The 14,774-nt window shown below is 56.7% G+C and overlaps 1 protein-coding gene across 1 annotated transcript; it reads left to right on the top strand.

The window, feature by feature from the left end:
* Positions 1–56: 56 nt before the first annotated feature.
* Positions 57–12,141, top strand: RRP12 (ribosomal RNA processing 12 homolog). The gene is made up of 34 exons (XM_085065042.1): positions 57–510; positions 1,392–1,627; positions 1,729–1,812; positions 2,046–2,122; positions 2,308–2,413; positions 2,573–2,689; positions 2,801–2,939; positions 3,243–3,370; positions 3,643–3,741; positions 3,827–3,918; positions 3,996–4,107; positions 4,265–4,362; positions 4,507–4,621; positions 4,888–5,030; positions 5,214–5,335; positions 5,465–5,529; positions 5,639–5,801; positions 5,892–6,046; positions 6,426–6,493; positions 6,694–6,787; positions 6,991–7,149; positions 7,274–7,354; positions 7,435–7,540; positions 7,681–7,788; positions 7,887–8,044; positions 8,389–8,480; positions 8,573–8,731; positions 8,889–9,061; positions 9,202–9,318; positions 9,610–9,659; positions 9,941–10,019; positions 11,042–11,109; positions 11,508–11,590; positions 11,782–12,141. The coding sequence occupies exons 1-34, from the start codon at positions 306–308 to the stop codon at positions 11,882–11,884; spliced, it is 3,954 nt and encodes a 1,317-aa protein (XP_084921168.1). The 5' UTR covers positions 57–305; the 3' UTR covers positions 11,885–12,141.
* Positions 12,142–14,774: the final 2,633 nt, after the last annotated feature.

The following is a 14,774-nucleotide window of genomic DNA, read 5'->3' as shown; positions in this document are numbered from 1 at the left end:
AGCGCATGGCGCGGCCGCGAAGGGCGGTGCGACCTTCGGGGCGTGACGTCACAGTACGTCACGCACACGCATAATACGTAACGCGTGACTCCTCGCCCGTGGTTGTGGGTTCGGTCTGAACGGTTCCACAGGGCCGCGGCTTTGACACGGGGGTGTTTGGTAGCTTCTTGCTGGCGGCTGCCCCTGAACCTTTCGTGTCTCCCATCTCAGCCCCCACTGGGCACGACCCCGCTGAACTTCCCCGACACCGCTTCTGGCCCACCCGGCCGGGATGCGGCCTTCCCTGACTGCTGCCCTCACTCAAGATGGCGGCTGGCGCCGGAAGCGGAAATGGGACGCTGGGCGCCGCCACACGTGGAGCCGGGTCCAGCATGGCGCGGAGCGGGAGGCTCCGGTCGGGAGCGGCGGCCAAACTGAAGCGCTGGCGGAAGGGCCACAGCAGCGACTCCAACCCCGAGACCCGCCAGCATCGCCTGGCTGCCCGCAGTCGCTTCTGCAGCCGGCCCGCGGGTGAGGGCGGGGGCGGGCGGGGCGGTAGGGCGCCAGGGCGGGCAGCTCCTGGCCTGTGCCTCATTCTTCCAGGAGGGGTGCAGGAGCACGGGGGGCTGCGGGGCGAACCTTGGGGTCCTCTGAGAGCTGGGACGGGGGCGGGAGGGAGACCGGAGCCGCTGACAGTTCCGGGGGAGGCGAAGGCAGCAAACCAGGGAGGACAACCGAGGCCGCGGCGTAAGGAGTTACCCTCATCGTAACACCGGGCCTCAGAAGCGGAATGGGGCACCGCATACGGCAGTGCTTGTCGTCCTGCGAGGCTCCCCAGAACCCATGGTTGCAGCCGTAAGTGCTGCTGTGGTGTCTGGTGCGATGACGAACGTGACATACTCCCATTTATCCGGCATTACGATGGGGAAGGCAAACCAAAGTGTGCCAGGCACTGCGAGAGCCCTGGCTGCTGCTGGCCAGGGAGATCTCTCTCCTGGCTACATGCTGGTGTCCAGGACTCAGAGGAACATGCAGCATGTGTCCTGGCTGTCTGGTTTCCAGAGCTTCAGGTGGAAGAAGATAAATAGGACAGAGTACAAAGAAGCATTTCAGTGTTAAAGCCTTGGCACACTGGGACACATTTGTATGGACGTGATGCTCTCTTCCATCAGAGGAGATGGCTGGACTGTGCCCCGGTTTCTCTTCCTGGGAATGAGGAACTCTTTACCGTTCATGTAAAATTCATGTGCTTTCTTCCACTGGGGAGAAGCAGCATCTGTATCCCTCATGCTGGAAATGAGCTCCAGCCAAGCCAGTCTGGCTAGGGGGGGTGCTGTGGAACATGGGGGATTTCAGGGTGAATGGTGGAGCAGTGTGACTTCACAGTTTTGACACATCTCTCACCCCCACAGAGAAAAGTAACTTGACAGTAGATGCAGTGAAGCTGCACAATGAGCTGCAGTCGGGGTCCCTGCGTCTGGAGCGGGCAAGTGACAGTGCTCAGTTCCGTATGGAGGAAGGCAGTGCTGAAGAGGCTGCCACAGAGAAGTCTTCTGGCACCTTTCTGAGTGGGCTGAGTGACTGCACCAACATCACCTTCAGCAAGGTACAGCGCTTCTGGGAATCCAACTCTGCTGCTCACAAAGAGGTATGGATAGGAGCAGGGCTGGGGAAGGGGGTGTCTGGTGGGGATGGCCCTCCCGACTGCAAGGCTGATAGGTGCTGACCTGCTTTTCTGGCTGCTCACAGATCTGTGCTGTGCTGGCAGCTGTGACAGAGGTGATCCGCTCCCAGGGGGGCAAGGAGAGTGAGACGGAGTACTTTGCTGCACTGGTGAGTGGTGGTTGTGTAGAAGAGGCACAAGGGGAGCTGCTGCTGGCAGCATGGGTGGGCTCTCAGGAGGGGTAGAGAAAGATGCTGTACTTGCAGCCATGGCCCCCCTGAGTGTCTTTCTTCAGCAGAGATGCTGTTGGGCTGCTCCTGGTTTCCCCCTCCCTAAGGGTTGGGGAAGGGCAGGCCTGGCGTGAGCCCCTGCTCCCTATTGCTTACTCATCTACTATTCCCAGATGACCACGCTGGAGGCAGTGGAGTCCCCTGAGTCACTGTCTGCTGTCGCCTATCTGCTTAACCTTGTCCTAAAGCGGTGAGTGGCTGGCAGAGGAGCAGGGAGAGCTACTGGACCCCATCGTGGAAAAGTGATTGGTGCTGTCCTTCCTTCCCAGGCTGGGGGAAGGACCAAGCTGGGGCGAGCTGGCAATGCAGTCCCCTGTGTGACTGCCACCAGCTCTCTGCTTCTCATCCCACTGACACATCCCCTTTTCCTGGCAGGGTCCCGAGTCCTGTTCTTATTAAAAAGTTCTCAGACGCTTCAAAAGCCTTCATGAATATTGTGTCCTCACAAGCCTGCAGCAATTCCACCTCTGCCCTGCGATGGGTGAGTAGCCAAGAGGCAGCCAGCCAAGTCAGCTCTGCCTGGGGTGTGCTGAGTGCAGGGGTCAAGGCTGATGTAGGGTGATGCTGGGTGCTCATCCTGAGTGGAAGGGAGATGTCTCTGTGGGGTGATGCTAATGCCCCTGCTGCTCCTTTGTCGTAGGTCCTCTCTTGCCTGGCCACACTGCTGCGGAAGCAAGACTTGTCAGCCTGGAGCTACCCCATCACTCTGCAGGTCTATCATGGCTTGCTGAGCTTTTGTGTTCATACCAAGCCCAAGGTGAGAGCCCAGTACTTCTGGCAGGAGATGCTGCTTTTAGAGTTTGTTTCTGGGGCTAGCTGTATCCCCTGGGTCCATAGTTTCTACTCATCTGGGTTCTTCTTCCCCCAGGTGCGGAAAGCAGCACAGCACGGCGTGTGCTCTGTCCTGAGGGGCAGCGAGTTCATGTTTGGCGATGCAGCCCCTGAGCATCACCCTGCAGCACCCTCCACCGCCAAGTTCTGTGTTCAGGAGATTGAAAAAGCTGGAGGTGTGGGGCACTGGAGCATGGGGTCTGTAGCTCTGTGTAGGGGACTCTGCCACTGTGGGAGAATAAGGGCTTGGAGGAAAGAGGGGAGGTTGCAGCACACTGGATTTCTGGGGAGAGTATATCTTTGGGGCACCTATGGTATTTTGAAGCTTCCTTAGCCATTCTGTTGCTCTCCTTTTCCCAGAAGTCGGGAGCGTTCACCCTGGTTCTGTGGGTCAGCCCCACCGCTGTCACAGGGGCTTTGCCTTGGGCAGGGCTTTGCTGCAGGGAGCCACAGGCTCAGAGGTTGCTCTGCTCCCATAGGTGCCAAGGAGGCCACCACCACCCTGCATGTCCTTGCTCTGCTGCGAGACGTGTTGCCCTGTTTCCCTGCAGCTGTGGTGAAGACCTGCTGCGAGACTTTACTCCGAGTCATGACCCTCAGCCACGTGGTGAGTGTTACTGCTTCAGGGATGACAAGGGCAGACCCTTTCCCCGTGGGCTACACTCTGGAAAGGATCAAATTTTCTCAGCTGCCAGTTGGGAGCCTGGAAAGGCAGGGTGCAAATGGAGAGGAGCCCAGGACAGCTTGCTGGTCTGACTGCTGTGGAAGAGGGAGGCTGTGCAGATGTGGCACAGTTGTAGCAGTGCTGGGTTTTCTTTGGGGTAGGGGGACAGTGGGTTCAAAGCAGAGCCTCCTCTCCTGACCCTGTGTTCTTTGCAGCTGGTGACAGCATGTGCCATGCAAGCCTTCCACAGCCTCTTCAGCGCCCAGGCCAGCATGGCCTGCCTGCCAGCTGAGCTCAATGCCCAGATCATCACTGTGAGTGTGGGGTACCAGTATGGGGAGGGACATAGCTGGCAGTGCCGCAGCAACCACCCACCTCCCCTACCTTCTGCTTCCACAGGCTCTCTATGACTATGTGCCCAGCACGAGTGACCTGCAGCCGCTGCTGACCTGGCTGTCCACCATGGAGCGGGCGCACATCAACCTGGGCAGGTACAGGCAGGGGCCATGGCTGGGCAAGGGGAGAGGCAGCTGCTTGGTCTCTGACCTGACCTTTCTCTTCTCTCCAGGCTGCAGAAGGACCTGTGCTGGGCTCACCTGCCCCGGCTCTTCTCTGCTGCCATGAACTGCTTCCTCTCCCCACACTCCCAGGTGGTGTCGGCAGCAGCGCAGACCCTGGAGGTACCACACCCAGGCACCTCTCCCCTCTTGGATGCCCTAGGCCTTGTGGGAAGCTGGGGCTTGGGGCTTGCCAGGGAGTGGTGTGCCCCTCTGTGCCTGCAAGGCTGAGGGTTCCGTGGTCGAACAGCTATCGCATTTTCCCTGTTTGTTCTTGCAGACCCTCCTGAGTGAGTGCATTGCTCCCCATGTGGAGGACATGGGCACTGTCTCCGCATCTGCCCCAGCCCCTGCTTCCTACGTGTGCAAGATGTTCAGGTGAGGAGCAGTGATGGGTGAGGGGCTGTCCCCGTGTGTCTGGCTGAGCTCTGACCAGCCTCTGCCCAGTCCTCAATGGGGTCTGGCAGGCCTGGTGGGCACCCTGAATACTGCTGGTGTGACTGTCTCCTCTTTCCTCCCCAGATCAGTGGAGGAAGGGCTGACTTACCGTTTCCATGCAGCATGGGATGAGGTGCTGCGAGTGCTGGAGGTCTTCTTTCAGACATGTGGGAAGCAGTGCCATCCCATCATGAGAAAGGTGAGCCAGGCTGGGAGGGCACAGACTCATAGAGGCAGGTGGGGTGGCTGCGCTGCTGTCTGGGCTGTGTTGCCCCCTCCAGCTGTGGAGCAGGGCCACGCCGTTTGCCCTGCTCTGTTGTCCATGTGTGGCTAGAGCATGCACAGCTCTGGGACTCTGCACAGGGGCATGAAGGGCAACTGGCATTCCTGGGCAGGCAGTGTGAGTGATACATGCCAGACCTGCCCACATAGCTCTTCAGTGACTGTCCTGCCCTGTCCCTGCAGTGTCTCCAGTCCTTGTGTGACCTGCGTCTCTCCCCACACTTTCCCTATACTGCTGAAGTGGACCAGGCAGTGGGGGCTGCTGTGAGCACCATGGGTCCTGAGGTGCTGCTGGAAGCTGTGCCTCTGGAGATTGATGGCAAGGAGTGAGTACAGACATGGGGTAGCAGCTTTGCAGGTGATATGTTCCTGTTCAGTCCCCATCCAGTGCTGCAGGTGTGGCTAAGCCTCCCTGTGCCCAGCTTTGGGGCTGGGTGAAAGTGCCCTGTGACCAGGGGCTGATGCTGTTAGTGCCCCACATCCTCCTGACCTGTGCCCTTCCTCCCCAGGGAGACACTGGATTTCCCCCGCAGCTGGCTCCTGCCAGTGCTGCGGGACAACGTGCAGGGCGCGCGGCTTGGCTTCTTCACCAGTTACTTCTTGCCTTTGGCGGCTGCCCTGAAAAACAGAGGTGAGAAGAGCACCATCTTGAGGGTCTCAGTGGTCCAGGGTGTTCTGTGGAGCCTCCCTTCTCTGCCCTGGGGTGGAGCAGGCTTTGGAGCATCTGCTGCTCCGCTCATCTCCTCTTTCTCTTCTGCAGCCCAGGAGTTTACCCAGGCTGGGAAGAGTGTGGAGGCCAAGATCTACGACACACTGCAGTGGCAGGTAACAAGCAGTGCCTGGGAGCACTGCCATGGTATACCTGTGGTACCAGGTTGGGGAGCAGTGACTTGAGCAAAGACTGTGGCCTCCCACCTCTTTCTTTGGCTTCCAGGTCTGGACTCTGCTGCCTGGCTTCTGCACCCATCCCACAGATGTGCTGGGGGCCTTCAAGGGGCTAGCGCGCACCCTGGGCATGGCCATCAGCGAGCGCCCAGACCTCCGCCCCACTGTGTGCCAGGCCTTGCGCACCCTCATCCACAAAGGCTGCGAGACAGGTTGGGGGGGAAACAGATCCTCGTCGTGGGTCCCTGTCACCTGTGGGAGGGGAAATGCTGATCTGTAGCCCCCTGTCATCCTTTCCCTAGACGAGGAACGCGCAGAAGTGGGTCGTTTTGCCAAAAATTTTCTGCCCATCCTGTTCAACGTGTACAGCCAACCTGAGGAGGATGGGGGCACAAGTACTCAGCGCCGCTCTGTGCTGGACACTGTCCGCGCTTACCTGACCATCACAGATCCTCAGGTGAGGGGCCTGTGGGGCATTGGGGCAAGCTGTCCTGGCTCGGGCCAGCATCTCTCAGCCAGACCCAGTCTGGTGGGGCTTTGTTGCATGCCTGATTGAAGAGGACAGGAAGAAAGGCTCTGACCAGAGAGGAGCACTTCCTGCCATCATGGGCAAGGAGACCTTTCCAGCCCACAGTCTGGGATTTCACAATCTTGCAGTCACATCTGGCCCATCACGCACAAGCTCTTTGTGAATTTGTCCTGGTCTTTTTGGACTCACTGGTGCTTTTGGTCTCCACAAAGTCCTGTGGCAAGTTGTTTGGCAGGTGGATTGCAAACTCTTGTAAAAGCACTCCCCTCAGTCAGTTCTGATCCTGCTCTCTGTGCCTGCCTTGCAGATGGTGTGTGGATTCCTGGAGAAAGCCAGTGCGAAGCTGACTAGTCCTGACAGTTCTGAGTTCGCCAGGTAACACCTGGGGGCTAGTGTTAATGGGTAAAACTCCTGGCATGCTCCTGGTGAGTAGCACTAGAGCACTGTGCTGTGTTGGCTGTGCCACCGTTGTGCACTTGATGTGACTCGCAGCTGATGTCCTCCCTGTCCTGTGCTAGGTCAGGGGGTGGTAGTGATGCCACAATTAATGAGCTGCATGTCCTTCTCTGCTGCAGACTCTCCATGCTGGACCTGATTGTGGCAATGGCACCCTATGCTGATGAGCAGTCCCTGAGCTCCCTGTACCGTACCATCCAGCCTTCCCTCCAGGTGAGTTGGTCCCTAGCCCTGACAGGTGCAGGGGCTGCAGTGGGGCACCTTCTGCTTGCTGCCAGCTTGGACCCACATTCTGGAGACTGAGCAGCTGCCATAGGGGATAGGTGTCTGCTGGGTGGTGTGGGGTGCTGGTGTCCCTTCAGACATTGTGGTGAGGGACTGCTTTGACAGTGGGAGCATGTTGGCTGTCCCTGCAGAGCAAAGAGCGCAGCATGCAGAAGAAGGCGTATCGTGTGCTGGAAGAGGTGTGTGCCGCTCCCCATGCTCCCTGCCAGGCCTTCGTTCACTCCCACCTCCAGGACCTGCAGACAGCACTGCTGGACTCGCTCAAGAGCGCAGCATCCCCAGCCAAGAGGGTGAGAGCAAGGGCTGTGGTGGTGGTGATCAGCCACTGCTGGGAGGGAGGGGATGGGGTGGGCAGCAGGAGTAACCAGGTGTGTGTGCCTGGATGTACCAGTGCTGGTCTGTTTCTTTCTCCAGCCCCGGCTTAAATGCCTGTTCCACATTGTGAAGCAGCTATCTGCAGAGCATGAGCCTTTTGTCACTGCCCTGGTCCCAGAGGTGAGCATGGTCTCTGGGAGGAACTGGCTGGTTCTGGCTGTGGTGGTGGCAGCACTGGTGACATGCCTGTGTTCCTCCAGGTCATCCTATGCACCAAGGAGGTGTCGGTGGGGGCCCGCAAGAACGCCTTCATGCTGCTCGTGGAGATGGGGCATGCCTTCATCCGCTTTGGACCCACCCCTGAAGGTGAGCTTCTGTCCTCCTTGCTCAGCCCCACAGTCAGTCTGGCCCCAGGGAGATCAGACCCATGCCCAGCATCCTGCTGAAATGGTCCAGGGAAGCTGGATACAGAACAAGTCAGGGCCTGAGTCATCCCCCTCTTGCAGAGGCCATGCAGCGGTTCCTGCTCCTGATCTACGTGGGGCTCACTGGCTCAGTCACCATGATCAGCTGCACCGTGCTGGCACTGACCCGCCTGTTCTTCGAGTTCAAAGGTGACTAGGCGCAGGAGGGCTGGGGGGATGAGGCAGAGCCTGTTGAAGGTGGGTGCTTGGAGGAAGCCATCTGTGGCTAAGTCCCACCATGGTTGCAGATCACCTGGAGTTCAGTGTGGTGGAGCAGCTCCTGCAAAACATCTGCCTGTTGCTGGCTTCCCGCACCCGGGATGTGGTCAAGGCAGCCCTGGGATTCCTGAAGGTCACACTGCTGCTGGTGGACACCAAGCTCCTGGCCAAGCATGTCCAGACGATGGTGAGATCATGCACGGGGTGCCTCAAGGAGGGTGGTGGGGCAGAACTGTGGCTGCCTTGGGCAGCCAGGGGCATCTCCAGCTGCACTCTGCCTGGGAGCCAAGGAAACAACCTTGATCTCAGTGGCTGAGATGGAAGCGAGGAGGCCCCTCACCTGAATCCTAGATGTGCCAGAAAAGCCCCATGATCCAGCACTGCCAAGCATGGAGACCTCCCCATGGCCCTGCTTGGGGCAGGCATGGAGAGGTGGCAGCAGGGTGAACAAGGTGGCCATGCAGATAAAGGCTGGGAGATTGGGTGCCCAAGGCAGGAGTGCTTTGGTCTTGAGGGTCTTTGTCCTGACAGCTGGAGGCTGTGGGGAACCTTTCAGATGACATGAGACGCCACTTCCGTATGAAGCTGCGAAACCTCTTCATCAAGTTCATCCGCAAGTTTGGGTAAGCCAGGGTCTCCTGAGGTGGTGAGGGAGCTCCCTGGGAAGCAGTGCAGGAGAAGGTGGGTGCTGACTGTTCTCTGTGTGCTTCCTCAGCTTTGAGCTGGTGAAGGGGCTGCTGCCGGCCGAGTACCATAAGGTGCTGGTGAACATCCGCAAGGCGGAATCCCGGAGCCGCAAACAGCGTGCTCGGAAGCAGGCAGCTGCGGATATGGATGAAGAGGATGCACCACCACGACAGCCCAGAGGAGACAGGTGAAGATGGGCTCAGGGTGAAGAAGGAGCAGCCCTCACAGGGATCTGCTCAGCTGGTACCTCTAGAGATGCTGGAGACATCTCCAGGGCTGCCATGCATTGTGGGGCAGGCTGCACCCCTGGGCTTGTTCCATCATCCTTTCCACCTTTTGACCAGTATGGAGGAGATCCTGGCTGACTCAGAGGATGAGGAGGAGGAAGAGGAGGAACGGCAACGGAGCAAGGAGTGGAGGAAGCAAGCACGGCAGAAGGGCCAGGCATGGCTGAAGGAAGGGGAAGATGATGAGCCCCTCAACTTCCTGGACCCCAATGTGTCCCAGCGGGTGCTGGGTAAGGAGTGGAGCTTCAGATGATGCTGGGGTGGGATGGATGGGGCAGGGGCTGCTGTAATGCACAGGGGCCCTGGGGTTACAGCTGCCCCCAGAAGTGGATTGTTCTCCAGGCCCTGACCCATTTCTCTTGGTGAGCAGCCACCAAGCCAGGCCCCAAGCGGTCCAGAGGAGTGAGCCATGATTTCCAGATGTCTGAGGATGGGCGCCTGATCATCCATGAAGAGGAAGAGGAAGTGGATGATGATGAAGCTGAAGGTAATGCCTGGAGTGATGGGGCCACTCTAGACTTGCTTTGGGTCTCTGAATTGTTTTCATCCTGCATGTGCAATCTTGGGAGGATGTGGATGGGAGTGGCAGGAATTGGTATGATCTTTTGTCATACCCAGTGGCTCTCTTCTGGGCTGCTGCCCAGGGGAAGCAGTCACCTACATCATCAGGAGGGTGCTGGTTCAGCAGAGGCACCCTGCTGCTGCAGCCCCCTCCAGGGGCTAGCAAAATGCCAGGGCTCTCCTGTGCCCTCATCACACACCTTGTCCTGTACCATAGGAGCAGACGAGGAGATGGCAGATGTGCTGCAAGATGTGGGTCTCCGCAGTGTGAGTATGGGGCTCGTGGTCCTGAGGAGATGCTGGGGGAACTCATCCTTGTCAAGCCACTGCTTGTGCCATGGCAGCTGCAGCTGTGCCCAAGAGACCAGTAGGGGCACTGGGCAAGTGCCAGCTGCTTGGAGGGGTGCGGGAAGTGCGGGTAGGATAGGGATGTGCTGTCTGGAAGGTTTCCGGGTGCCCATGGAAGGAAGCAAGAGGTTGGGGGTCGATGGGAGGGCAGAACTGTAAGGACAAGCCAGCTAAAGGGTTCCTGCTGCCTGTTTCTGCAGAAGAAAAGTCAGAAGCGTCGGTTCAGAGAGGAGCCAGATGATGAGGAAGCCGAGGCCGGAACCTATTCTCAGTACAGAGGTAAGTCCTCTGCCTGTGTCCAGTGTGGGGCTCCCCAGAGGGCTGGAACCATGCACACATCTTGCTGTGCTGCTTCAGGGCAGCAAGAGCAAAGATCACAGGATCATAGATTGGGTAAGATTGGAAAGGATCGTAGTATCATTTGGTCCAACCTCCCTGCTCAAACAGTGCTGTCCCAGAGCACATGGCACATGATTGCATGCAGATGGTTCCTGAATATCTCCATCGTGGGAGACTCCAGAATACCTCTCTAGGCAGTCTGTTTCAATGCACTGTCACCCACACAGGAAAGAAGTTCTCATGTTCAGGTGGAACTTCTGTGCATCAGTTTCTGCCATGGCCTCTCGTCCTGCTGCCTAACAGCACCAAGCAGAGCCTGGCTCCATCCTCTTGACAGGCTCCCTTCAGATACTTACAGGCATTGATGAGGTCCCCTCTTAGGTGCCTCTTTTCCAGGCTGAACAGGCCCAGCTCTCTCAGCCTTTCCTCATAAGAGAGATGCTCCAGTCCCTTAAGTATTCACTGGACCAGCTCCATGAGCTCCATGTCTCTCTTGTACTGAGGAGTCCAGAACTGGACACAACATTCCAGGTGCATCTTCACTAGGGCTGAGTTAGAGGGGCAGGATCCTTTCCCTTGACCTGCTGGCACTGCTCCTCCTAAGGCACCCCAGGACACCATGGCCTTCTTGGCCACAAAGACACTCTGCTTGCTCATGGACAGCTTGTTGTCCACCAGGCCCCCAGGTCCTTCTCTGCAGAGCTAATTTCCAGCAGTTTGGCCCCCAGTCTGAACTGGTGCCTGGGGTCATTCCTCCCCAGGTGCAGGACCCTGCATTTGCCTTCATTAATTTCAGACAGTTCTTGACATGTCTCTTCAGAGATTTTGCTTGTGGGAAATGGCCACCCCTCTGCTGTCCTGATACCCAAGAGCTGGAGGCAAAAACAGGAAGAGCTTCCACAGCCTAGAACTGGGCAGGGGGAGCCCTAAGACCCCCTTCCAACACACATTCTGTTTTCTAGCTGGAGGCTCTGGGATCCATCGGCAGCTGAACAAAAAGCCAGCCTTTGGTGCAGAGTACAGATCCAAGGTGAGGGACCCATGGGGTTGCAGGGTTTGGGTGGGGGGACACTTGGGACTTTGCTGGGGCAGGAAGCACCATTTGTGTTGGGAGTCTGGTCCAGTAGAACCAAGGCTGGAGAGGATATCTGCTCCAAGAGGAGCTGCCAAACACTCAGTGTCTCTGAACACTGCCAGCCCATTCAAAGTTCCCGTCCTGCCCTTGCCATGGACAGTTTCCTGCTCACTGCTCAAAGCAGGTGTCTCTAGCATCATCTGGGTGGGAAATCAGTACCCAGGGCAGTGTGCTCAGCTGGCACCCCACTGCAACACAGTCTTTGGGATAGCCGGGTGGCAGGGCTGCACTGGAATGGGATGCGTGCGTCTTCCTTGCTGCTGCATCTTCTCTCGTGTCACTGTCTCCCACAGACAGGTAAAGGTGATGTGAAGAAGAAGGGCCAACTCGACCCCTATGCCTACATCCCCCTGAACAGAGCTAAACTGAACAGAAGGTGAGGCAAACCAGAAAGGGCACAGGGGTGGGAATGGGTTTGATCCTACTTTTTGTTAGGGTTTTTTGGTGGTTTGGGAGCTCCCTGTCATCTGCTGTGCCACTCCTTGCGGAGTCTGGAGCAGCATTCCTGTGTGCTAGGTGTGCCCAGTGCCTGCACTAACCCAGCCTCCCGCTCCTTGCTCCCTGCAGGAAGCGGGCAAAAATGCAGGGCCAGTTCAAGGGCCTGATGAAGGGAGCCCAGCGCGGGGCCAAGGCTGGCCGCAGGAACCGTCTGAAGTCCCAGCGCTCCTGAGGAGACTCAGGTGCTTGACTTGCCCCTACCCAAGGACACAGCATGCTGTGAGTAGAACAGCTGGGACTCCTCTTGAAGGGGACCTCCGTTTGTTTGAGACTCCCTGGGAAGGCACTCCGATGTATTATGGACTGATGGCCCTCCTGTGCCTGGAGAAAGATGCTGGGTTGCCTGGTACAGGCATAGGTGTATGTGTGTGAGAGCAAGTGTTATGTAAAGAATTCTCTATATTCATAAATACCCTCTGTTCTTACCCAGCCCGGATTCCTCTTCTCCTTCCCTTCAGAGCTGTGTGTAACTCTGCTCTGCTTCCTCTCCATGTGCAGCAGGTCCGTCTGCCACAGAGCTGTATCCCACAGGGCTCGTGCCAGCATCAGCCTGGACCTGGACCCAGAGCCCTCTCTTCTGTATTGGGCTTGCCTGGGGCGTGCCAGGAGCAGTGCTGTGGCACAGAGCAGTGGGGCAGTGCCTGTACCCTCCTGGCACACATGCAGTAGGGCTGAGGTGTGGAGCTGGCCATATAACAAAGCTAGAGAGAGTTAAGTCCAGCTTTCTTTAACAAACTCCCTCTTGGCAGGCTCTTCAGCCCAAAACCATGGCCAGAGAATCTGTGCCATGCGGAAAGTGTCTGCCATTTGGCCACTGGACACTTTTCCTGTATCCATTTGGACACTTTTCCCATAGTAGTCATGCCTGATGACAGGGCAGGAAAAGGTTGCTGCAAATTTCTTCAAATTGGCTGGAAAACAGGTACAGCAAACCTCTGTGCCTTGCCATTTCTCTTACCTTTGAGAGCTGAGAGAAACCCTTTGCTCTGACCACTTCCTGCCACCAAGACCTGAGCACCACGAGTAATCCTGGACCTTTTCAGCTGCCCAGCCCTCACGTTGGCCTGCTACTTCTATGCTGAGCCCAAAAGACGGTGTTTGGCCAAAGTGTGCTGAAGAGAGCAAAGCTGAGGGCAGTGGATTCATTGCTCACACTGCAAAGAACACATGTTGGTGAATGTAGCTGGCTTTCCCTTCCTCTTCCATATTAAAAAGCCTTCAGCCCTGTGTAATTTCCTATTGTGGCAGCTTACATGCTGGAATTGCAACGCTTCTCAGTTCTCTAATAAGCTAAAGGGATTGTGCTTGTTCAGCCTCTTACTGCAGGCTTCTTTCTGGAGGCTGCAAATCCAGTTTTGTGGCTTTCTTATGTGCTTGTTGCTTTTTTTTTTTCCCCAAGATCCTTTTAAAAGCCTGGGATGGAGGAGGAGCTCTTGTACTGATATTGGTCCTGCCTTGTCAGGAATGCTGTTCCCTTCTTACTGTCTCACCCAGAGCTCTCACTGGGACCCTTGAGCCCTAGGACCATGTTGAGGTGCTGCTGCACTTATCCTGTCAGAAGGGAGCTCACAGCCTGGCCTACAGGACAGGCTTCTCCAGCAGCAGCTTGTGACCAGGAGCTACACCCATCTTCCTCTGCTGCCTGCAGCCTGAGCCTGATGCCCTCCCTCCCATGAGAGCAGGACAGGGGTAGACAGGTAGCAGTTGCTTTCTGAGACCCCAACACCTGTAACCTGTGGCTCTAGGCCCAGAAGAGCTATCTTCCTGCTTTCCCTTCTCTCCTTGGAGAAAGGGCCTGTAGAAGGCTGTAGCTAATTTATTTAGGAGCTCCAGCTTACTCACTGTATTGTTCTTCATTTGCATGTTGTTGCTTAAATTAGTGCATGCCTGCATGGAACAGAAGAGTTTTATTAGCACAGAGGATGGTGTTCGCCTGAGCCGGTGTCCAGAGAACAGATTATACTGCAACATCTTGTTAATCAGCTAATTAATCATGTAATGCAATGGAAACCCTCAGAGAGAAGATGTCATCCTGCCTGGGAAGGCTGGCTGCAAGTCAAGACTGCTCCCCACCAGCAACCACCCCTGGCAGGAAGCAGAGCTGCATCTTGGGGACCCTCAGGAGCCTGACCACAGCTCTCTGTTATGGGGCAGGGTGAGGGTGGTGTGGGTCCTGCCTGCTCCAGCTCCCTGCCACAAATATTTTACAGTTACCCATGGAGAAGCACAAGTTGGGGACCTGGAGAGATGCTTGGCTTTTGCTGCTCAAGCTGGGACGTGGCTTGAAGGCTATTTCTTCACCCAGGGGGCTGTTAAACCATGCAACTTCTTCCCATAGTACCAGTGTTGAGCTACACTTGCACAGGACATTGTCACAAAGGGCTCTTAACTCTTGCAGATACCAGCTTGAGGAGAGGTGGGCAGGACTAACGGGTTGCCCTAGTGCTGCCTGGCTGGCCCCTGGACAAGCTGGAACAGTTGCAGATGCTCACCCTCAGTCTTAAAGGTTAAAATCAGTAAGAGAAAGAAAACATCATGGTACCCTTACACCAGTAGCTACCTACTTGGGTTGTGTCCACTGTGGTGTGCCCTTGATAGGGACAGATGTGCCCCATGCAGCTCTGCCCACCCAATGTCCAGATGGACCACCACCTCCTCCATGCACGCTGCAGCATCTTTTGGGGTTCCCTCGTTCAGAGTTGGGATTCCTCACACACATGGTGCAGAGATGGGAAAATCCTCCTGGGGACAGCAGTGTAAGAGGAACTTTGGTGTTTAAGCTGAAATGATTGGCAGCAAGATAATTAAGTGTGGAGGTTTAAAATGCCAAGGGACCACTCCAGTTGAAATCTAGTCAATTAAAAAAATATCAGATTAATTCCTAGTCCCCTCAGCACTCCGATCTAGAGTTTCAATGGTTTCCAAGTTGTCTGCCTTTCTGCAGTTGCTACCTGAGCGCTGCAGCTGCAGCAAGTGTGCAGAGCCACATGGCCCCTGTCTGTGCGGCAAGGCAGGTACTTCCGCCCACAAAGGGGACAAAAAAGGGAAATAAAACTGCTCTT

Source organism: Lichenostomus cassidix, chromosome 6 (genome assembly GCF_008360975.1).
Source record: "Lichenostomus cassidix isolate B80296 chromosome 6, HeHo_3.0, whole genome shotgun sequence".
Classification (NCBI taxonomy): Eukaryota; Metazoa; Chordata; class Aves; order Passeriformes; family Meliphagidae; genus Lichenostomus; species Lichenostomus cassidix.
Note: the sequence above shows the minus strand (reverse complement) of the source record. Positions and strands in the feature narration are given on the sequence as shown.

What these genes read in the sequence shown, in the direction of transcription:
- RRP12 (XM_085065042.1), top strand. Translation starts at nt 306, where the DNA reads ATGGCGGCTGGCGCCGGAAGCGGAAATGGGACGCTGGGCGCCGCCACA. An exon ending in CGGAGTACTTTGCTGCACTG is followed by an intron (nt 1,813 to 2,045) that starts GTGAGTGGTGGT and finishes TACTATTCCCAG; the next exon opens with ATGACCACGCTGGAGGCAGT. An exon ending in CAGCAGCGCAGACCCTGGAG is followed by an intron (nt 4,108 to 4,264) that starts GTACCACACCCA and finishes TTGTTCTTGCAG; the next exon opens with ACCCTCCTGAGTGAGTGCAT.